This window comes from Abramis brama (genome assembly GCF_963993115.1).
Source record: "Abramis brama genome assembly, chromosome: 15".
Lineage (NCBI taxonomy): Eukaryota > Metazoa > Chordata > Actinopteri > Cypriniformes > Leuciscidae > Abramis > Abramis brama.
The window spans coordinates 14,492,770-14,516,846 of record NC_139977.1 but is presented as its reverse complement, the minus strand read 5'-3'; the positions used below and the strand labels follow the sequence as shown (position 1 = coordinate 14,516,846).

At 35.9% G+C, this 24,077-nt stretch overlaps 2 protein-coding genes and 1 long non-coding RNA gene across 4 annotated transcripts in view; 1 reads left to right on the top strand and 2 right to left on the bottom strand.

Annotated features, from left to right (window-relative positions):
- The window catches only part of ssh2b (slingshot protein phosphatase 2b), a 31,974-nt gene extending 17,678 nt beyond the window's left edge, over nt 1–14,296 (bottom strand). Inside the window, exons 1-2 of one of the 2 annotated variants that reach the window (XM_084136808.1) lie at nt 14,106–14,296; nt 11,095–11,138 (exon numbers count right to left, since the gene is read on the bottom strand). In XM_084136808.1, coding sequence (XP_083992934.1) covers nt 11,095–11,138; nt 14,106–14,168 — 107 coding nt within the window. In that variant the 5' untranslated portion in view covers nt 14,169–14,296. Of the gene's footprint in view, nt 1–3,539; nt 3,911–11,094; nt 11,139–14,105 lie in introns of those variants that run through there. The other variant, XM_084136807.1, reaches the window with a different exon arrangement.
- Nucleotides 14,297–16,416: 2,120 nt separating this feature from the next.
- Nucleotides 16,417–20,643, top strand: nsrp1 (nuclear speckle splicing regulatory protein 1). The gene is made up of 7 exons (XM_084138033.1): nt 16,417–16,474; nt 17,305–17,392; nt 17,477–17,533; nt 17,626–17,754; nt 18,262–18,469; nt 18,549–18,651; nt 19,603–20,643. Exons 1-7 carry the CDS (start codon nt 16,455–16,457, stop codon nt 20,429–20,431), a joined length of 1,434 nt encoding a protein of 477 aa, XP_083994159.1. The 5' UTR covers nt 16,417–16,454; the 3' UTR covers nt 20,432–20,643.
- Nucleotides 20,644–21,993: 1,350 nt separating this feature from the next.
- On the bottom strand, nt 21,994–22,863 carry LOC311097311. Its single transcript, XR_014609234.1, has 4 exons — nt 22,790–22,863; nt 22,550–22,578; nt 22,331–22,359; nt 21,994–22,136 (listed from the first exon to the last, which is right to left on the bottom strand). It is a non-coding gene; the product is annotated as an uncharacterized lncRNA (long non-coding RNA).
- Nucleotides 22,864–24,077: the final 1,214 nt, after the last annotated feature.

The window sequence follows — 24,077 nt, the reverse complement described above, 5'->3', positions numbered from 1 at the left end:
CTACAAATTACTAATTACTGCTCTAAAATTGTAATTTTTTATTACATTACTGATTAATGCATGTAAAAAGTAATCAGATTACTAATTACTTTACTTTCAAGTTACTTTGAAAACCTATTAAACCTACAAAAATACACTACAAAGTGAAACTCAGTTCTTTCCGTAATTTAATATTGACTGAAAAATATTACAGAAATATGAAAACAGCAACTTGACTTAAAGATCCAATGCATTTCTAGAACTTAACATTCTTAACATAAACTTGCCTAACAATAAAAACTGTAGTCTTTTTAAATGTGTCTACGTAGGCCTATGTCTTATCTACAACATTCCTTGCTGCGTGTAACATGCACTGTGTGTGCTAGCTTGTACCTACTAACTGTGTTTGTGTGCATTAAAGACAGGAAAAAATAATTTAAATTGATAACACTTGAAAACAGTATTTATAAAAAAAAAAAAAAAAAAAAAACATTGCATATTTGAATGCAAATATTCATACTCCATATCCGCATAGCATTTATCTAGATACCTTGCAAATGTCTTTCGGTCCTGCAAGGGTACAGACCTGTCCGTCACGGGTATCATCGTAAGCAAGTCTCTAAATGACTGCGGTTCAACACGCGACAAGGGCAGCATTTCCTCCACCACATACGCTGCTACAGCTCTCTTCACCTGTCCAGAAGTTACCTTCCCTCCCGATCTTGAACAAAAATCCAATCTAGCTTGTTTAGATGAGGTTGCACCGCTCTCGTCTCGGGCGTGGGTAACGTTATCCTCCTTGGCGACGAGTTTTGTCGTAGAATGCACTCTGTTCAAGTGCTTCAACAAATTGCTGGTCGAGTTAGAAATTGCGCACAGTTTGCATTTAACAGTTATATTTTTATTTTTACGCTCAAAGAACTCAAAACAATGTTTATATTTCCACTTGAAGAAACAACCACCACACCGTCCATTTATGCAGCACGAGTTCTCCGGTAATTCATAAAAGCACATGCTCAATAACTGACGCAGCCGCCCCAAAACGTGATTAGAAATGCATTTGAACTTATTTACTTAAAAAAAAATTCTTAACAATACATTTGTAACGCAAGTAACTTAATTTTAAACATAAGTAACTGTAATCAAATTACATTTATTTTAAATGTAATGACTAATGAGTTACATTACTGCGTTGTCACGAAAAGTAATTAGAATACAGTAACGCATTACTTTGTAACGCGTTATACCCAACTCTGGTTGTGGTAAACAGAAGCTCAAGCATGTTCTCTTGACGTGCGAGAACCAATGAGATTCATTCTTGTGTTACGCAGCACGTTTGAGCTTCAGCAAGAACCAATGAGGTTCGTTCTCGCCTCAATTAAATATGTTCATCATATAAAGCAATCAAGTCTTTTCAGAAAATTTGGACTAAACTGCTCAATTCATATTGTTTAATTTTACGATCTCTTAACTTTTTGAAGCGTCAAAGTGGGACAAAGCTCTCAGATTTCAGATTTCATTCGAAGATGAACGAAAGTCTTAAGGGTTTGGAATGACATGAGGGTGAGTAAATGATGACAGAATTTTCATTTTTGTGTGAACTAACCCTTTAAAACATTCAAAACATGTCAGTGTTGTACAGTATATGTAAAGACAAAACAGGCCACATCTTAGATCACACTTTGTAATGATGCTTAATTTACACATAAATCACTGTTAAAATGTAATGATGCGTCTGCACCGGTACAGTACCATATTTTCACACTTAACGAGATTGTGTGGTCTGAAAACATGCTTGAATGGAACGTTCTGTTTCTGCATAATGATAAAAACGTGTGCGCGGCAAGGACTTCCTGTTTACTGAAGACAGGAAGATGGTGTGTGAGTGAGGTAAGGTGTAAAACTATACTTTGTTTTGACTGCCTCAATCGCCATGCGACACGAATACATGCATATTTAGTTAGATAAACTAAACAACAGTTTTCAGTCATGACATCAGCGATAAAGAGCTCAATGGCAGGACTCCAGACAAAAAAATTAATTAAGGAGCCATTGGCTCCAATAAGGGGAAAAAATAGGCACTACATTTTTTCTTAAGTGCCCCCAAAAAATAAACGTATTTTAATTTTGTCATGTGTTGTCACATCTGCTCTCCTTTTACAGAATAATCATTTTCATCCATCTTGTGGATGTCCTGGGAACTAAGATTCACTTAAAGTAGGAACTGAATTGCTTTTCCAACTTGAGAACTACATACAGCTAAAAATAATTGTTCTTTGCACAGAATCTGAGCCAGTGTCACAGACTATAATAATGTCAGCATCACTTGGCCACTGAGTATAGTTTGGCCTCCTCCTAATGCATACTAAAAACGTTGTTGTATGTCTTGCACACACCCAATCTATTTTTCTTCATTAGTGATGTCTGAGAGGTAAATTTGGTGAAAGGCAGCTCTTCACATGAAACTATATGGGTAGTGTTGAATGTGATTCTTGGCTCCTTGCGTTCTTTCTCATGTAGACAACAGGTTGCGTAAAAATATAAGGATGATGTGATCTAGTGCATATATTTAGCAAAATGCCCCTTTCAATATTTATTTTCTAGTTGACTAACAAGTTTATGGGCATTGAATGGCTTTTCTGAGGTAAATTTGACATTACCTGACATGACTGTATCAAGCTCTTTCCAAGGTCGAAATGCTGATTGGGCAATCTGCCAGGCCACATTAAAGAGCACCAAAACAACATTTATTGCTTGTATTTCGTGATAAAATTGACAGAATTTGAAAGCTGAAATTTTGTTAATTGTTTACTAAAAGGTGCCAATTAAGTACAAATCTTACTGCGATTATGAATGGCTGTGCTACAAATAATGTGAGGTTCAGGCAGTAACAGAAAACAGCAAAAATTAAAAGATAATCTCACTGAGTTTTTTTTCCACTGCAACGTTGCTGCGCGTCGTCTCATTTTATTACGTCAACACAACAAGATGTGATGGGCTACTCATCACAGAACATGTAGGTAAAAAGCCATGCAATTTTTAACCATAACATGTACATTTATATTGTCGCCAGTGGCGATCTCAGCAAAAAAAAGAATCGCAAATTAATATTTTCAGTCTGGAGCCCTGAATGCTATTGTAATATAACTGAACTTTGGAATCTATGCAGAGAGAAAACAGAAAAAAACAATTAAAATAAAATTAAAACAAAGAAAAAAGGAAAGAAAAAAAGAAAAGGACCCCAAAATGCTCATTAAAAAAAAAAAAGATATGAAATAAAAAGAAAACAAAATAAATAAATAAAGCACAACATAGACCCATAAGGAAATAATTAAATTAAAGAAAAAATAAATTAAATTAATATATATAAAAATAACAAAAAAAGGTTAAAAGAGAAATTAAAACAAAAGAAAAAAAGAAAGAAAAAAGAAAAACACTCCAAAATTCTCAAAATAAAAATGAAAGAGAAAAAAAAAAGAAAAAAAAGAAGAAGATGAAAACATAAAACTTCTCCATAAACTTCAATGATAAAAACATATGCTGATCTTTTTCAAACTTACAACCGGTTGATGTTGTCCTGGTACATGAAGCCGCTTTGCAGCAGTATTTGTATTCCATCGTGAGCAGACAGGCATTCTGTGGAGCTGCTTAAAGCAGTCGCCAGACCACCTAAAGTCATCCTTTACGCCGGACAGTGGTGAGGCAACCCTCACTAGAGCTTTTCCATCCTTCTACCACATGCTGAAGAAACCATTAAAACACACCCGCAACTAGGTTCTTCTGAGCTTTAGAGTGACTGAACGGATAATAGTATTCAGAGCAAATTTAGCAAGTCATCCTTAAAAACATTTTCCCTTGTTGTGTAGTCTCTCTCTGTTCGGATCTCTAGTGTATCCATCTGCTCCACGAGTAAACAGGCAGACACTGAGACGGTGGGCGGAGTCAGAACACGTGCTCTAGTGGACAGAAGACTCCTTATCAACCGACAGAGTAAACACTCATAAACTGGATTTAGAGCTCTCTGGAAATGGATTCTAATATGTGCACGTATACTAATCTTTTAAAGTCACAAGTCTTTTACAAGTAATAATAATCTGCCAAATGACTATTAATAAGGCTAACATAACTATTTTAGAAGTTGATACGCCCTGTGATACCAAAAATGAATTGATGAAACCATAAAATCTAGACAGTGTCTATACAGATTAAACTGTATCTGAATTAGTGTAAATAAATCCACGAGACTAGGGACTATGGCATGTAATTATATCAAGCAAAGCTATACAATAGGAGGAAGCTACAACAAAAGTGAGGAAATTGCAATAAGTGCTTATAAATAAACTATTAGATGAATATGAGCGTGCTACAACAGTGTTCGATCGAGGCTGTCCTATCTTCTGGTAAAAAAGGAAAGATGATGGAATTTCCTTTGGTAATCATAGCAATCATGAGAGCCCTTGGTAGGGGAACGGATAGGTCTTTTCCCATGGGTCGCACTCGCCCTTTGTCCAACCCAGTTTCCCTTGTTGTGACTGACTGAGCTAATGAAATCCTAAACCAAAGGTGAAACACAAGGCCTGTGTAAACATTTAGGTTGCCCGTCATGTGGCAGTGTGCTATGACAATGTATTTAAACCAGTCCAGGTCGCTAGGGCCATCAAAACACAAATAGCACTCTTATCAGAGAAACTTGTAAAAACAGTGAAAATTACTAGCAAAGCATTGTTTGTTGTTCATTCTAGTGCAGCATTTACACCGTTCTGCTATGAATTTTGATCACAGAATATAGTTGATAGTTTTGCTGCAAGAAATTCTAAGCTAATACACATTTTTATTATCATCCAGATTTTTATCCATTACTTCATTTTGTTCTGTGCACTGCAAACGCACACTCGCTAAAATGCAAACCTGAGAACATAAGCAGCGATATTGATTATCAGGATCTGTCTCACAATATAATCAATGGGACCAAACAGGTCAAGGTATCTTTTGACATAATTTACAAGGGGTTTTATGAACTGGTTTAATTAGGTAATGGCTCACATGGGTGAATGGAAAATGAGGACCAATCTGATACGATCTCAGAGAGCAACTGTGATATTGTTTGTCAAACACTTAATGGTTAATTAATTTTAGGGGTTGTAAAATCTACATATTTTTTAAATCAGCTACACTAGTTTTGAGTTGTCTGAATGACTAACAAAGTGTCTACAACGGACACGACGGTTGTCGCATTGCGCTGCAACAGCTTCAGGCTGTCTACACTAGATGTGACAAAGCGACCGTTGAAAATCAATTTGTTCTTCGTATCAGAAGTAGTGTTGTCACGATACTGAAATTTCCAACTTCAATATGATACCTTGAAAAATATAGATATTAGATACCACAAGGAAAACTGCCATATATACCGCCATACAGATAATTTGTTATTAGCCTATCTCATAATTTTATTCAAATAAACAAATTGCAAACGATAGCACAAATACATACAACAGAATAAAGAGACAAATGAAATAAACATGGCTTTAAGTTTTTCAGGTTGGGTCTAACAGTAATATTCAGGTAAGACATACTACAGAAATTAAAGTAATCAAATGTAAAATAAAACTGGATGGTTTTCAATGCAGAAATTAAATTCAGATTAAAAGTTAAAAAAAAGTTGTTCAGTCAAGAGCAGCGATTGATTTTCTCTTTGTCTTTTGTTCTTTGATTAACATGACAGACAGAAGGTTTATTAGGCTGCCGTCACTTTTAAGAGCTTAAGCCAAAATATACTTTTACCCAACATGCGTTTTCTCTCAACTATTGCTTTCCAAAACTGACTGTATCTAACTGAATACTCGCCAAGACAGGTATTTTGACATCATTTTGTATGTATTTGAGCGTTTAAGCCCAATAAGCCTGAAGTATGTCAGAAACAGAACAAGGCATCAGTTAACTGTCGGGAATTTGTCGTGTCGCGCCACATCCAGCGTTGACAGCATCGCCGATTATAATGGGTTCCATTTGCTTTTGTCGCGGAGGGGCGCTAACGTGCGGTGTCTTAAGGAAACCATCAATAATTTGCTATTTTTGGGTTAATATGACCCTGATCAGAAATACTTCTTCACAGGTGTTCACACAGTATGTGTTCTTACGTTTAAAGCAAATTATTCTTAATATAACGTAAGGTACACGATGGTACAAAGGCGTCTGCTTGCATGTATGGCTTTAGCAGTGTTGTTTTAAAGGGGATGACAGTAGAGACATGACTTTTCCAAGAGGGTTTTATAACGTAAAAAAACAAATAAATAAATCGTCAACATTATTATCATGACCCATGCCTAATTTACATAGGTTGATTTCTTCTGATAAAGGAATTAGTCTATTTATTTTTCATACAGCAGAAAAAAAAAAATCTAAATAAGCAACATGGATAACACTTGGACATCCAATTATGTCTTTTTTATAGATGTGAGAAAAGGATTGCTCAGAAATTGTGGGAATATTATCAGTAGTACATATAAAACACAGCTGTTCATACATGAAAAACAGTCCGGTAGCACCTGCAGACCATCAAGAGGCTGTTCCACTAAAGGCCATCAGCACGTTATCAGAACACACGTGACTGACCCTGTGTCAATATGTATTTTACACAGAAGAAAGTTTATATATATGCAAAAAAAAAAGTCACGTCAGTGTCACTTGATCCTTCAGAAATCATTCTAATATTCTGATTTGCTGCTCAAGGAACATTTCTAAATATCATCAATGTTAAAAACTGTGGTTGCCAGAAATACCGTAAAAAATACTGTGACAATGTGCAGTTTTACAGGATAGGCTACCTGTATTTTTTAAACTATATTTAATTAAGTGATATAATGTTAACAAACTAACTACCAAAAACTGCCTTTTTACCCAAATGAACCAATAACCACCACAATAATACAGGAGGCACAATAGAAAGCCATGATAAATCAGAGACCAGCGTAAGCATCCTGTTCATAAAACATGGTCATCAATACTCGAATGGGCGGTCCACAGGGTCATACACACAAACACAAAACACCATCAGGGTAACACACAACTTGCTTCAGACTTGCTCTATTTGTTTACCACTGCCACATGCTGATGACATTTTATTCTATACTAACTTGCGTTGAAGATCCATGTCGTGCAGTGTGATTTGTAATGATCTTATTAGATTGCCGGAATCGCACAGTCTGTAGACGGCATCACACAGCCTATCAGAGTCTAACCTGCTTAAACAAATCTTATTTTTCTTTAGGTCAGTCTAACGATCACGGCTTAGAGACAAGTAAGTACAAGATTCTTTTAACAAAGTAAATCTACAATAAAAAGTAAAACAATTAGTATGCTAGATCAGTCATGAAAGTACTTGCCTAATCTCTACAAAACCGCAAACAACAATCTTGAATCAACCTGTCTTGTCTCATTTCCCTCTCTCCACTGTTTTTACCAGCCGTGACTCCATCCCTGTTTTGACTTGTTTTAAATGCAGCTCTACTCACCCTTCTGGTGCCCTTCAGCATTGACTAACAAAACCACTCCAGTGGAAACCATTGCTTGCAGCTAGGGGTTAAACGGATCGCAGTTGTACGGTTCGGGACTAGGGGTGTAACGATACACTCATGTCACGATACGATATATGTCACGATGCGATACTATTGCGATATTTTAAGCCAAAATAAAGAATGACATATGACATTTTTTGGGTCTTTTAAGTTTTAGAGGAACAGACTTTAAAGTTCCATCATAAATATCTTCATTTGTGCTTGGAAGTTGAACGAAAATCTTATAGGTTTGAAACGTCATGAGGGTGAGTACATGACAGAATTTACATTTTTGGGTGAATTATACCTTATAAATACAGTAAGCTGAGCCTTTATCAGTTAATCTAGTAGTTTTGCTGTGGTATTAAGTGTGCATTAAGCAATAAACGGAAAGCAAAGTCACATTTGCCACTCCCAAATTGCACTTTTTTTGCTGATCCAAATGAATGCAGCCCTATTCTTCATAAATCAGAATATATTAGCCTTTTTCAAGTACCTCAAAACAGAACAATATTTCTAAACGCCTTCTAAAAATCTACTGACGTTTACTGAAATTATAATGTTAAAGAACCAACAACACAAAAATGTATAATTAACTTTGGTTTTGGTGTTTCCCATTGTCAGCTTCAGAAAAATACTGATTAATGCACATCAATTAGATACAATTTATTCTGCTGCTATATTAAGTGTTATTATTAAGTGATATAAATATGCAAGCACACTAAAACTGTTAGGGTTGGGGTTAAATGATATATGTATTTATACTGATTTGATATTCTACTGTTGACGATGAAAGAAATGGGAAATATTGCAGGATGCAGAAGTTCTAAGTTAACAACGTTTACGGAAACCCGAGTAAAGACAAAACTTGCTTGTTTGGTGCGTCTATGAGCAAACATAAGAGGAAAAACTACATCATGTTATCACAAAATGACTGTCAAACTTAACTTGACGATATCACTATGATGTCACTGCTATCATGGTAATAATGTCCATAGAAATCAGAACTGCAGCTCAATGATCTGTCAATCTACCGCATACAGTGTGTGTGTGTGTGTGTGTGTGTGTGTGTTATTAAAGAGGTCTGATATCTGATGGTATATTCAATGACACTGATATATGAGAACTTTCCATCTCATTTGATACTCTCTCAAAAAAATGGAAGTAAACTCTTAGTCTCTAACTAATCATCATTTAGGGATGTCTGATTAAAATGTCACCGCTTTGCAACAGGAAAACAATATGATATGCGCAATGCGCACGAGACAAGAGCAAGTGAGGTATCAGTTTAGTTAAGGACAGTGCTATTGATTTCTGACACAGCTCTAAAGATCTGAGATACCATAGAGCTTATAATATCTGTAGAGAAAATTATCTTGTAACATTGTAACATATTTTCAACTTTTCATCATGAGAGCTTTTTTTACTCTGAGTCAATCTATTAAATCAATGTATTGCCATTATGTCATAAATTAGGAGTCATTAGAGATAATTTGTGAAGGTCCTTGTTTGTGTGACTGCATAATGGACAACTTTAGTGACATGAAAGCAAGCCTTTTGTAACATCTTCACATGGGTACCTCAAAGATCTATTAATCTATCAATACATTCACTTGTCATTCCAGTTAAAACTGTATTTAAAACTACTGAAATAATATAAAGTACACATCAAGCAGTATGTGCATTTTTATGTACAACTATCTGTATTGTTAAAACTGTTCTGTACTGTTAAAACTCATGTAGCCAATAAGACGCTCGCACGTTTTTGTTTTGTTTTTTTTTACCATTTTAGGAGAAGTATAATTAACATATGCGTTTATTTTTAACCATTTTGGGAGGAGTAAAATTTACATATGGTAAATTTACATATGTAAAATGTACATATGTAAATGCATCTGGTTTCAACAACAAGATGCATATTATACACGTGTATAGTTTTGTTTGGAATGTGTCTCAGACTCAGACAGAAGTGGTTTGGGTGATCGGATTTAAATCCATCTTGAAAGTGATTCATAGGGCATTTACACATGGGGCCTGATGTACAAATGTTGTGTACGCACAAAAAGGGCATTTCACACATATCAAGATTTATAGGTAAAAGGTTTTGGCACTTGCTATGTGAACACACACAAAAAAAACATTATTCGAAAAGATTAAATGTTCCTGAAAAAAATAGCCACACTTGTGCTCCTCACGGTCAAAAATGACCACATTGGAAATGAATGGGAGATCAATTTCATCTAGTAAAAACTTTTGGTACTGTAGCCCAATAAAATTGTACTGAAAGCTCATTTTTTGAGATATCAAGCTCAAATTTGGAACACAACTTGTTTAGATGTATGCTTTGATTTTCTTGCCGTTATTTTAAAGTATATATTCCTAGGGCTGGGATGGTATGGATTTTTTCTTACCGCGGTTGAAAAGCAAGAAATTCCCGCGGTATAGCGGTAAACCGCTTTAAATCAATCAACCCATTGCGCTCCCCAACTCGCGAAAGGTCGGATGTGCTCCATCTTTTGATGGATTCAAGGTTTTCTAAACAAAACTTAGCCTATGTAAGACACAATGTCATTAGACACAATCCATGTCATTAGAATCAATGTAATTAGACACAACGTGCACACATGTGCAGGCCAATGCTTTTTTTTTTTTTTTTTCTCGGTGATGGCGGTGACGAGCTCAGACCCGCGGTAGGCATCATGTGACCGCGGTATTGCGGTAATGCGGTAACCGCCCCAGCCCTATATTTCATGTAAAAAACTGAAAATAGTATTTCTGTGCATTTTTCATAACTATAAACGTAAAATTATGTAATTTTTTTAAGTAAACTTTTAAAAAACTTTTTTCCACTTCAGCAATAATTTGCCAAGTGTCGTCTTTGAAAAGAGAAACTTAAGTATGTGCTCTAAACTAAGCATTCAAGATTTATTATGACAGTTTAAGTTTTAAATTTCATTTTCAGGTCTATGCTTAAAAAGTTAATAAATGGATTATAACTACAGCGTAAATATAATTTAGTACCATAAAATCCCTAAAAATACATAATATTAAGCAAAAAATATTATAGAACTAAAATATAGCCTAGTACATTAATTTCATTTTATATATAAAAAAATTGGTCATTTTTGACCAACACGCGAAGAGCACCAGATGTGTGCACCATCCGCATACTCTAGACCGTATGTAAAAAAAAACATTTCTGGCGAGAACAATGATCAATGACGCGCACTTGACTGATATTATGGCAGACATTGCTGGATTCGTTCGCTAGGTAAAACGGTCGATTGTCCGGTTTGAATATAGGTCCGATGACAATATTGTACAATTATTGCGTTAATGTGTGCAGGCAGACAGTTTCCTAATGATCCTCCTCGTCTGTGATCTTCCCAACATTATGAAAAATACCATTGTATTTTGAAGGATAGAATTTGAAGGAAATGGTAAGATTTGCATGTTTTGTTTTAAAAATGTTTTGTCAATGACCCAGTCAGTCAGTTGTATTTAAAATGCAAAAAAAAAAAAAATGACGTAAGGCTTCATTGAGAATTAATTTTTCTTTTACCTTCTGGGCTGAGACCGGCGGTCATCTTCCCCACTGCCAGACTCCTTAAAAATAAAATAAAAAAGGAAACAGATTTATTATTCTTATTAATCTGTAGCATGAGTCATATTACTCTGGTCGTAAAATTAGCTGCGTTTCCATTACCCTTCAAATTGTGCAAATTGAAATTGCGAATTTAAAATACGCCCAATGGAAAACCAATTTATCGCAAGAAAGTTTTTATGCTTACATAAGGAGGTTTTTCAGGCAATTAGAAAAAAGGAATATGTTGCAAAACTGCCATCCTTGCCAATAAACGGATAGGCCTAGTTCATCCAAAAGTAAAAATGTTGTCATGGTTTACTCACTCAAATTGTTCCAACCCTGTATAAATGTCTTTGTTCTGCTGGACCAACTTGAGGGTGAGTAAATGACGACAGAATTTTTGGGTGAACTATCCCTTTAATGTTTGAATAATACACCTAGCCTATGTCTTTGATTAAAAATAATAGCTAGTGCAGTGGCTGCGATATACATAAACCAACATCCATTCCCATGGTTTTTGGAATGACTTGTAGCGAGAGGGAAAAATAAATGTTTTGGTCGCATAACATTGGTTAATGGAAACGTAGTCATTTTGCAATCAACATTTAGAAAATATTGCAAAGGTTTTGCGTAAATCCATAATGGAAACCCGGCTTCTGAGGCTAAACAATAAGATGAAAATGCAATGTAAAGATTAGCATCAAAATCAATCTTTAATACAGGGGTCTTTTAAAGATATCCAGAGACAGATTAGTGACACCTACTAAAATCGAGTGTTTCATTTTATAAAGTTTCATAAGGTTAGATTTGGTTGAAGTTAACTTAATATTGTATTGCACATATTTTCAATTTTCACAATTTATTTGAAAAAAAGTGTGGAGACCCCTACTTTAATCCATACATAGTAATAATAATCATAATACTAATTTGTTTTTTACATACACTGATTATTTTGTGCACAAAAACAGTACTGCTGAGGCTGGCATCTTGCATTGCTATCTATTAATAGGACATTACTGAAAAACCACCCATAACTTGAACAAGTGCAATAATTGGTTCCCACATTTTGTTTGGGGAATGTCTAGTTCTGTACGCCTACTCTGTCCAAGAATTCATGCAGCTTTCTTGCCAGTGATCAATAAATTCTATCCAACTTATATGGCTTATTAGACCTTTCAAATGCTGCACCATTTATTTGGGTCTAACACTTCAGATCAGTGCATAAACCTACATTATTATATTCAGAGCAGATGATCAAACGAAGAGATGGGGATTTCATGCTAAATGCATTTGAACGTTTTAAGAAGAGTTTGGAGTTTAAAGCCTAAAAGATTTTAAAATGAACAGTTCACAGTAGCATGATACAACTTTATTCCAGAACATAGACAGACAAAGCGAGAGGCACAATATTATATTAAGACAGAGTATGATAAAGGCTGACAGGACATTTAGAAACTTGTTTTGTTTTATACACATGGCACAACCAGCTCAGTAAACTCTGAAGAAACTTCCACCAGACCAGTTGTGTGACAATAACAATTCTATTGCAAAAATACAGGGGAACGTTGTTGTTTTTAATGTAACAGAGCCACATCTGCATTTGAAAAGCATTGCATCAATAAGCCTGAGATTTACCATGTTCAGAAATGCACTGAATGCACCAAAAAAGACGGGGCTATCAGATAACCAATTCATCTCAAGTTACTCATGGCAGTCAGACATTACCCAAGATGGGCATGATTTTACATAAACCCAAATGAAAGCTCAGTGTTTTGCATTATGGAAATGTTTGACTCCACGAAATCTGTGTTTGAATGAATTATTTGGTTTTAAGCAGAAAATGACTGGCAATCTAGACCTCAAAAATATTTGACTATCCAATGCATACGTTCAAATAGTTTACAGTCATACACAGTTCACATTTGTGTATTAAAGCATTGTACAGCAAACTAAGACCGGATTTGTTGCATGTATAGTATTGGTACACCATAGACATCAAACAGTAGTCTCACAAGAAGACACTATCACATGAGATTTCTCGCAGATGTCGTCACAAGATTCAAGACCAAGAAAGACCAACGAAATTGCCTATAAGAGTTAACATTCGTCCAATGGTTACCTAACAGATTACTTTTAACAAACAAGTTGGAAGGACGTCTCTTTAAAGTAACCTGGGGTTAAGTGTACTTGCTCAAGAAGATAATAGTGAAAGCACATACTGGTTCCTAGAACCTGAATCAATCCAACCTGGAACCAAACCTTCGAATTCTGTCATATACTGACTCTTTACCAGCACAATCATGGCTGCAGTTTCAGTCACTAAATAGACAACAGTGAAATATCATATGACTACGTAGTGGTAAAAACGAATTGCTTCATAATAGCTCTTGGCCTTTATCTTTACATAAAAATTTAAATTTCTCTGGGTCAAATGATGTCAAACAGGAGTCTAAGGACCCACAGAGGCTGCAGGTGGTGTTAGGAAAATTTATATCAGTCTAGTTTTAGACGTTAATAATCCCACATTTTTACTACTCTACAGACAGCCCGTTTACTACAACTGGCTCAGTTTTTAAGGGGGCAGCTGTGTTTACTTCCTGGTTCCAAGACAACTTTCGTTTGAAGACCAATCACATCGTCATAGTAACCTTTGCATATGAATATCACTATTTGATACATTTTCAAAGAGAAGCTTTGAGTCATTTGAGCAATTATCAAACACTTCCTGTCTGTGACATGCCACTGCAAACAACCGGTAGATTTAGCAGAAAATCTCAACGGCTGAGATACAGCCCATGTCAAACGCTCGCCAGATATTTGATGAGCCATATGGACAACAATGTAATTCCGAGTCTATATTTCACGCATGCGTGTTTCTCTATCGTCTGAGGACAAACGGACCGTAGGAAACAGCGGAAATGAACCCAAAACTACCGAGGCGGTGGAAGGTGTCGGAGGGGGAAAAAAAAAAGATGCGAGTCACTCACCGAAACGCATGGGCTGGATGTTGCGCTTGGAGTAGGCGACCGCTGCACAGTTACCAACGCCATTCAGGCTCCGGTAAACGGATACCTGAGAGAAACTGGTGGTGGCGAGACAGACATAATTGTGTCAGAGGAGATCAGCCGCTGCTCGCCCGTTGCTACTGCTCTCTGTCGCGCTTCCTCTCTGCGACTCCTCTGCGCATGCGCCGGAACCGCCAGCTGTCAAGATTCAGTGGCCTCAAGCCATGTTTAACTGTGTGTGTACTGAACAAGCACGAGAAATAAAGAGTTAAACAGCATCAAAAGGTCCAGGTTGGGTTTCTCTTAATAATTTAGTCTATCTCAAAAAAATACCACATTTATATAAACTGCTATGAAATGCCTTTAAAGATAATTTAATAGTCCACACAAAAATGAAAATTCTGTGATCATTTACTCACCATCATGACGTTCCAAACGTGTATTGCTCTCTTCTGTGGAACATAAAATTATATATTATGAAGAATGTTGATAACCAAACAGTTTCGTTTCGCATTGACTTCCATTTTATGGACACAAAATTACAATGGGAGTCAAAGGGAACCAGAGCACTTTGATAACCAACATTCTTCAAAATATTTTTTTTTCCTCACAGGAGGGTGAGTAAATGATAACAGCATTTTCATTTTGGTGTGATCTATCCCTTTAAAGCTTCCAACTATGGTTAATTGGTTAATAATAGCTTTACATTTTCATGGTTAAAGTAATTAAATTACAGTAATTAATTACTTAGTAATGCATTACACCCAACAACACACACACACACACACACACACACACACACACACACACACACACATCTCTCTGTTTTCTCAGATAATGTGCAGACAGGAAATGGTTTTACAGACAAGCTGTGAGTTTTCTTTTCTTTTGCTCGTAACCTCCACTCCCACACTGCTGCTTCACACATGCCAAAGCAAATGCAACTCAGTTCTTTGTAGGTCATGTGATACTCTGAAAGATGAATAGATAGTAGGCCTACAGTTTATTTTGCTTCATGACCATTGTGAAGCCACCCAATGCATTTGACACACACAACTTACAGTTGTAGAGGAATCTTCCTCATAACTTATTTTACTCTATTTGCCTCTGACCATTCAACCAAATCCAGCGTTTACTTAAATCTCTCTGAATGGCATTAACAGTGAGAGTAGAGAGTGTAGAGAAAATGAGATTAGGATTACTGCAGGTGTAACATAGTTTGGGTTAACGCTGAGATACAATACAAACAATGCCATCCACTTTAACTAAATCATTTAACATTCAAACCAGGTATGGCACAGTAGGGCACATTACAGAAAGAAAAACTGTTCACATACAGAAATCAGCAAAAATGTCGACTCTTATTTTTAAATGGACAAAAATAATTTATGGATGTATGACACATAATAGAAATAAAGAACTGCTGTACTCAATTACAAATTATACAAAAAGTGGACCCGACTTTTAACCATCAGCTTTTGCAATAGGCCTATATACATGGTCTTACATAATAGACACCTATAAGATTCAAATATGTATAGTACTTATACAATTATAATAGTAGCTGTACTGTCTGTTCTGTAAGAATGACTGCAACTTGCCAGGGGTGTGGTTCTTGCTGATTTAGGGATTTATTAAAGAGATTGTCACCATCTAGTGGCAGCCTGTTCTGTATCTACTCTAACAGTTTCTTTTTTTAATTTTATTTTTTAGCATAGGCCTACAAGAAAAACTTGACTATGGACATGCATTAAATGTAGCCTAGCCTAGGCTATTTTAATAATTATTAATAATATGCAACAAATGTTTATCTCTCAATTTGCTTAAATTATTTCCTTTAAATGCCTCTATTTAAACATCTAAACATTTCATTTTCCTTTGATTGAGAATTTTAGCAGATAGTGAAATGATAAAACAAATTCCTATACCGTCAGTAGAAATTTGTTTTCACTAGGCTATCTGCATGTGCCTTATTACTTTGTGAATTCAGTTACTAAAAATGATTAAACTCCATTAATGTACAATTATAATCACGTTTCTATATATTTTCTGTTTGTGAAACGTTTTATGGACACTCCCAAAAGAAATGGGTCAAGTTGATGGTAAAAAAAAAGCAATATCGTTCGATTCGTATACGGTACTTTCACAAAAACGTAAACGTAATCAATATGACTAATTTGTGATCACACATATGGTATTTTAATTTATCGTTGTTTTTTAAAATAATTGTGATTAATTACAATTCGATTCTGCTTTGTTGCTTTAACGTCGTATTGATCTTAAAGTTATCGAATCTGCTGTAATGTTACACCAGATAGTTTTGGAAGCAAGATGGCGACCTCTGGTAAACAGTAAGTGCCTTAATTCTAACTTACAGTTATTTCGTCCCCTTACACAAGACATATGAAGAAATTATAGTTTATAATAATGGAGATGGAATGGTGATTGTGTGTGCATGTTGTTAAAGAGTATTTTGATAAGAACAAGCTAATCAAAATAGTCCGAGCCTCTGAGCTAATGCTGCTATCCCCAAAACACACGTGAATACAATAATATTAACTTAGCCACATTATAAATCATAAATAAATTGTATCTACATGTTGCATTTGACTAAAATCTCTAATTCGCTCTACGTAATATTATAGCTTTTTTGTAGCTAACTGTCCTTATATGAAATTGGGAGTGGTTTGCTTGGCTAACGTTACCACTGCTGAGAAAAAAACAACTAAAACCAGCCTACGCTGTTTAGCTGGTCTTTGCTGGTTTAAACTGGACATAGCTGGTATAAGATGGTCAAAACAAAACCAGTGTTTGGGTACTTTTAGCTGGTCAAAACCCCAACCAGTTATGATCAGGCTGTAAGATCGACAGCCAACCAGCTTAAGCTGATTTTAGCTGGTTTATTTTCCCCCCCAGCAGAGACAATGGTTATATGTAGCCTAAATATATATATATGAAGAGTTCAGATGCAAAAGCCTTTAAGTACCATTTGAAATTTTCTTCTAGAATTATCATTTTTATCAAGCTCGTATATTTAAGTTCAGTAATTTCACTTAAATGGCCATGAATATTACCTATTAATTGTCATTTAAGTGAAATTAAGTGAAAATGTTAAACTAAACTTAACCATTACTTACAATGGATACTAAGTCGTATTCATACTGTCTTGTGTGCATTTAAGGTATGGGCTCATTTTGCCTCAGAAGAGTGCATCAAAATCTGCCCTTCTCTCCCGCCCCTCTGTGTTTGGAGATGATTCTGATGATGAGGTGACAGCTTCTATGAATCCGAATATGACTTTCTCTACACTTAAATCAGTGCACTGTAATAAAACACAATCTCTTATATTGTAGACCTCTGTTGGGGAGAGCTTGAAGAAGGAGGCAGCCAAAAAGAAGATGATGAAGCAGGTGAGCATGGAATCCATGGCATCCCAACAACCGTTGGATAATTATTCCAGGTTAATGGTGTTGAAATTATTTTGTTATACATCCCACTTCAGACCCGTCTTGAGATGCAAAAGGCACTTCAAGAGGACAGCACTGTCTATGAATATGACAACGTGTATGATGATATTCAGAAAGAGAGACTGGAAAGCAATAAAAAATTGCTAGGTGGCACAGATAAAAAGGTATATTTTAAAATTTTATAACAAAAAAAAGTTGCTTTGTTCATTCAATAGACATTCTTAAGACCAATTCACACCTATAATGATAACTATAACTATATGAGCAGCATCCACAATAATGGATGATATTGTTCTGTTTATTATAAGCATGTGTTACAGTTTTGTCGTCTGCTACTTTAAATGGTCGAGCTCTTTAAAGCAGGATGGATTCTGATTGGCTGTCTATGTTTTTATCATTCAGTAGCTGGAAAAAAATGGTTCTGAAAGGGATTTCAGTGAAATCATTTCTCTTTGTTGTTATCGTCATAGTGTGGACTTCCCTATTCTCATAGAATTAGAACGATTATTAAAACTTTATATTTATTGTTCTAGTTATTGTTTTTGGTATGGATGAACCTTGAGTTTAAATCAATATAAGTGTATAGCTGTTGTATTACTATATAATGCTTTGAAATAATTTTTTGAAGTAGCACATGATCAATAGCTAATTGTTCACTTCAACATTTTCAGCCCAAGTATATTAACCAGCTGATCCGTGCAGTGGAGGAGAGAAAGAAGGAACAAGAACGTCGTGATGAGAGGAAAATTCAGAAGGAAAGAGAAGCAGAGGGCGAGATGTTTGCTGATAAAGAGGCTTTTGTCACCTCAGCTTATCGCCAGAAGCTTAAAGAAAGACAGGAAGAGTTGGAGAGAGAGAAGAGGGAAGCAGCGTTAGAAGGTGAGTTCTTGAAGTGTAATGCAGTGTTGTCATGAGTATTAAAATGGACATACTTAATAGTTTTCTTTTTCATTTTTAGCTGCACTGGATGTCAAGAAGCAGAAGGATCTCAGTGGATTTTATCGACATCTTCTCAATCAGACAGTCGGAGAAGAGGCAGTTCCTGATCGTAGTGCTCAAAGGTGAGGCATATCCACCTTATCTTGCAATGCGGAAGCATGATATTTCTTTAATTGCGTGCTCTGGAAACCAGAGTTTATGACTATGATAATAATACCAGTGTTTATGATTATGATCAAGCTCTGTTTTTTGACTGCTAAAATAACTGGAAGTGGCTGACACCAGAATCCTTGCAGATTATAAAAAAGTTCAAAATGGCTGCACCTGCTCTTACATTACAAATAAAGTGGATGTGTTTATCATAGATAAGTGCAAAACAAGCAGGAACTTCAAGCATAAAGTGCATGAAAACACAATTACATACCCCAGGTTAACGTTAAATTGTTACAGGTAAATGGTCTTTCGTGCAGTTCTGCTCACAAGTTTACAAATCCCTTGTAAAACATGCAATATGCTTAACATAAAAAAACTGCAATTATATTAATTAAAAATAATAATAATAATTAAAAGCTTACATAAAAATAGCATAGTAAATAAAAAGAGCCTGACTGTAATTAAGGTTATTTTCAGTATGTTGATAACACATAAATGAACATTTAATTTCATTTAAATTCATGTAGTATGAGACGCGAGGCATCATATATCTGAAAAGGTTAAAGGGATAGTTCACCTAAAAATGAAACTTCTGTCATCATTTACTCACCTTCAAGTTGTTCCAAACGTGTATGAGTTTCCTCCTTCTGCCGAACACAAAAGATATTTTGAAGAATATGGGTAACAATACAATGGAAGTCAATGGGGTCCGTCAACTGTTTGGTTACTGAAATTCTTCAAAATAACTACTTTTTTTGTTCAGCAGAAGAAAAATTCAAATTGAGGGTGAGTAAATGATGACAGAATTTCCCTTTAACTATTTTATTCTTTGTTACCTGTAGCATTTTAAATTGCTAAGTATTTGAAAGTTTGTGAAAGCTCTAATAAAATGATTAATCTTCAACTTGAATTTGTTTTAGAGAGGAAAAAGCCACAAGCTCTGCAGCAGCAGAAAGGTCACCGACCCCGGAGCCCACACTGAAACAAAGAGAGAGCGAGGCTGAATCCCACAGTGATGAGGACCAGAGCGATAACAGAGCAGTGTTCAATAAAACAACCACAAGCGGCAACCACTCAAAACGCCAATACAGACAAAAATCCCCTCATTCAGACAGTGGTGATGAGCAAGACCGGGAGAGGAAAGAGGTTAGAGACAGAAGTCTCAAAGATAGAGACAGGGATAGGACGAAGGAGAAAGAGAGGACGAGAGACAGAGATAGAGAGGACAAGCACAGTCATAGAAAGGAGGACAGGGACCGCAGAAGAGAGAGGGAACGAGACAGGGACAGAGAAGAGGATAGAGGCCGAGACAGGAGGGAAAGGGACAGAGACGACAGACATGGTAAGAGGGACAGACGAAACAGCAGTCCAAAAGACAGAGAACGGGAGCGGAAAGGAGAGCAAGATCGAGACAGAAGAGACAACAGCCCAAAGGACAGAGAACGGGACCGCAAAGGAGAGCGAGATCTGAGGGACAGAGAAAGCCAGAAAATGGATGGAGAAAGCCAGAAAATGGACAGCAAAAGGAAAATCGGGGATGAAGAAAAGATGAGCGAGGGGAAAACTGACATTGCTAAAGAAGAAGAAAAGATCATGGAAACTGAAGATAAAGGTGAAGCAAAACAGGAACCTAGTAAATTTGCAAAACGCAGCTGTGACCAGACTGTAAATTCAGCCAGAGAGAGATACTTGGCTCGGCAAATTACTCGTTTCGCGGCGAAGCCCTACATTGAAAAAGATGACGACTAGCAAATGGATTTACCATTATATCTCACTTTTGAAGACATTGTTTGTTTCCCTCTTTGAAACAGGAAATATTGGTTTGGTTAAGGCAAATAATTGAAATAATTTATGGTTTAAGAACGTAGGGAGAATTGAGCTTGTTGGGTGCTTTTTTTGTGTGAATTTCACTTTAAATGTATAATTGTCCATTGGTGTTAATAAAATAAACTCAAATGGTACCAATTGTGGCAAAGCTTTTTAGGGGCCGTTTACATGACATCGTTTTGAATTAAAAACTTGTGCGTTCTGGCCCAGCGGCAACCTTCCGTCTCTCTTGAATCCAACATGGAAGTGACAAACTGCTTCATCGACTGGCCACTAGAGACAGGCTCCAAAAGAGTCATTCCCATAGAACCCCTATGTTAAAATGCCATGAATGAATAATATTTCTTTATTATTTTCGTGGCTGTGTTGAATAGGGATAGTTGACAACGTTGTCATCTGTATGCGAAAAATACTTCTGTTTTTAGCACATCATTGTTGTTTAATCATACCACCAGCAAAAGCCATTATGCACCATGTTTTTTTTTTCACCATGTGCTCTTCAAGGTATTGGACTTGCTTGAGGCTTTTAATCAACAGAAACGGGGAAGGGCAAATAATTAGCCACTTCACCTTTATTTAAAGGGGATATTTCCCCATTGTATACAACATGCACAGGTCACGATCTCCTTCCCCACCACTGACTGAATTTTCCGTCTTTGTTTTTTCACTGATATATGCTAGGTGGTGCTATAACATCTTCTGAAAGTACTGGATTTCCTGATCAAAACAAATGCGAAGATGGAGAAACAATGTAATTTGCATATGTAAAGTAACAAGATCAACATTCAACAGCATATAAATTAAATCTGCCTAATGTTACCGAATGAAATGTCGATCCAGGACGAGCTATAGTCGGCTATAGTACTGCGCAAGCATTAGGAGTGTTGAACAAACTACATCTATATTTTGATCATTCTTCTCAATTCTCAGCTTTTTGCTCAATGTTGCTTTTATTAATGAAACCTACCCACATTCAAGTGTTGAATACATGAAGCTAGAATAAAACTGATTGTTGAAAAGCAGAGGGTCTGTTTCTTTTGATACATTGCATGTTCAGATATACAAAATATTGTGGGTGCCATGAAAGTTGAGGGGGAAAAAAAAGGGGGGAAAAGAAAACTCTGACGGTGAAAGTTAAAAGGGATAGTTCACCCAAAAATGAAAAATGTCTCATTTACTCCAAGTTGTTCCAAACCTGTAGAAATGTCTTTCTTCTGTACAAAAAAAAAAGATATTCTGAAGAATGCCAGTAACCAAACAGGTGATGGACCCTATTGACTTCCATAGTATGCCCCACAACTGTTTGGTTACCCAGATGCTTCAAAATATCTTCCTTTAAGCAAAATAAATTCATACAGGTTTGAACAACTTGAGCAAGTAAATGACAATTTTCATTTTGGGGTGACATCCCTTTAAGGTGTTAACACGTCTGCATTGTAGGCAACAATTTCCCCTCACAGAAAGAATGTAGAAAACACAAAATATGAGAACAAACAACTTTTATTGGGTTGAGGTTTTTCTTAAAGTTACAATACAAAGAAGTTCATAATACACAAAAGAACTCGAGAAAAAAAAAAAAAAAAAAAAACTAAAAGCAGCAGTCGTCTCAATCCCTTTCGTTTGAAATCTGGTGGGCAAAAAAAAACAACTACTTAGATTTACATTTGCGGGCCATATTTCTGAAAAGCTTAACATTTTGTTTAGAGTCAGAAAACCGTTTATCACCACTGATCAATCTGACGGTAATTCCAGCTATCAGTTTAGGTTTCATCATTATAAAGAACTCAGGCAGTATTTAAATAACATTCCTGTAAAACTCACCACAAATGTGTGAAGTCCTCGTAAAATATCTGCAAAAGACAGACAGATTGTTAAGGAACAGATCATACCTGTGGATGTGGGAAGTACTTCCACATCTAGTATGCTCAGAAAACCGTTTATCACCACTGATCAATCTGACGGTAATTCCAGCTATCAGTTTAGGTTTCATCATTATAAAGAAATCGGGCAGTATTTAAATAAAATGTATGCAGAACTCACCAGAAATTTGTGAAGTCCTCGTAGAATATCTGCAAAAGACAGACAGACTGTTAAGGAACAGATCATACATGTGGGAAGTAACGTTACTTCTTCCACATTAAGTGTGCTCAGAAAACCGATCATCACCACTGAACCATCTGACGGTAATTCCAGCTATTTTCAGTTTAGATTTCATCACAACACAGTATGAAAGAAAATTATTATTGTAAAATAGTGGGAACTAGGTCCATTGCGTCTTACCATAATAAGTCGTGTATTTTTTCGAAACTGCTCTGAACACACATTCACTGCGTCGCAACTTCAGAACAGAGAGAACTAACACGCGTGCGCCTCGAGCTTTATATACACGAGTCGCTTGATGACGTAGTCCTTCCTGTTCTTCTGGTATTGAAAACACTACGCGCGATCTGCTCATTTCTGCCAACTACTGGATTCATTTATAACCTAGAGTTCGTACCTCAGGTCGTATTTTTGTTGATTCTTTTGGGGGCATTGATTTCCTTTTGAGGTGTGACTTAGTTTGTTACTTACTAAAATGTAAATTGTCATCTTTTCATAGTCAGGTAGGCTATTATTATATCGGAAACTGATATACAAGCACTATTTCCCCCCATATGGTTGTTCTTTGTGGAATAATTCTTCATTATTCATTATCTAAGTGTATCCTTATTAATAGGAAATCTGCGTTCTTTCAGGACTGGATGGATAAAGGTGTCTGGTCCATAACTTATAACTATAGTTATGACAATTTTTGTGAAAAATACCATATTATTTGTACTTGGAAATGATATGTTTCTTTGTTAAAAGCTGTTCCTGATGGTTTGGTTCAGCTGGTTAAAGGTGCATTGTGTTATTCACCTGTGATTCCAAGACTGAGTAATTAAATCATTTCTGGTCTTAATTTTGTGAAGGAGATCTGTAAGATTAAAGTTTTAAGAACATTTGTAAATACAGAGACTTTCCTTCTAAAGTTAGAAAGATAGGCTACCTCTTGTTTTTGATTTTCCTAAAAAATAAAGTGGTTCAAATTAGAACAAGATTTCTCACTTTCCAAAGGTAAAAGAGGTTCAGTTTAAAATTATGAATGGTATTTATCCTTATAATGAGTTCCTCAGACACATATTTAATTTGGGTTGTAATGAGTGCACCTTTTGTGAAGCAGACATAGAATCATTGGAACATTTATTTTATTTATGCAAATTCTCAAAGAAATTCTGGGATGACCTTTATGTTTGGTTAAGTTTTAAATATCTAATAGACTTTTATTTTAAATCTATAAAATATTTGTCTTTTTTTAATTATGATAGTGAATTATTTGGTTAACAATATTGGGATGTTGGCCATGCAGGTTCTTTAAAAGGAACATGCTGCCTTTTTGGGACTTTAGCTTATTCACCGTATCCCCCAGAGTTAGATAAGTCCATACATACACGTTTCATCTCCGTGCGTACCGTAACTCTGTCTGACGCACCCACCGCTAGCCTAGCTTAGCACAAAGACTGGAGGTAAACGGCTCCAGCTAGCATAC

Bases quoted from the DNA above. Each gene is read 5' to 3' on its own strand.
- nsrp1 (XM_084138033.1), top strand. From the start codon at position 16,455: ATGGCGACCTCTGGTAAACA. The intron at 17,393-17,476 runs GTGACAGCTTCT...CTTATATTGTAG, and splicing joins GAGATGATTCTGATGATGAG to ACCTCTGTTGGGGAGAGCTT. The intron at 17,755-18,261 runs GTATATTTTAAA...CAACATTTTCAG, and splicing joins TAGGTGGCACAGATAAAAAG to CCCAAGTATATTAACCAGCT.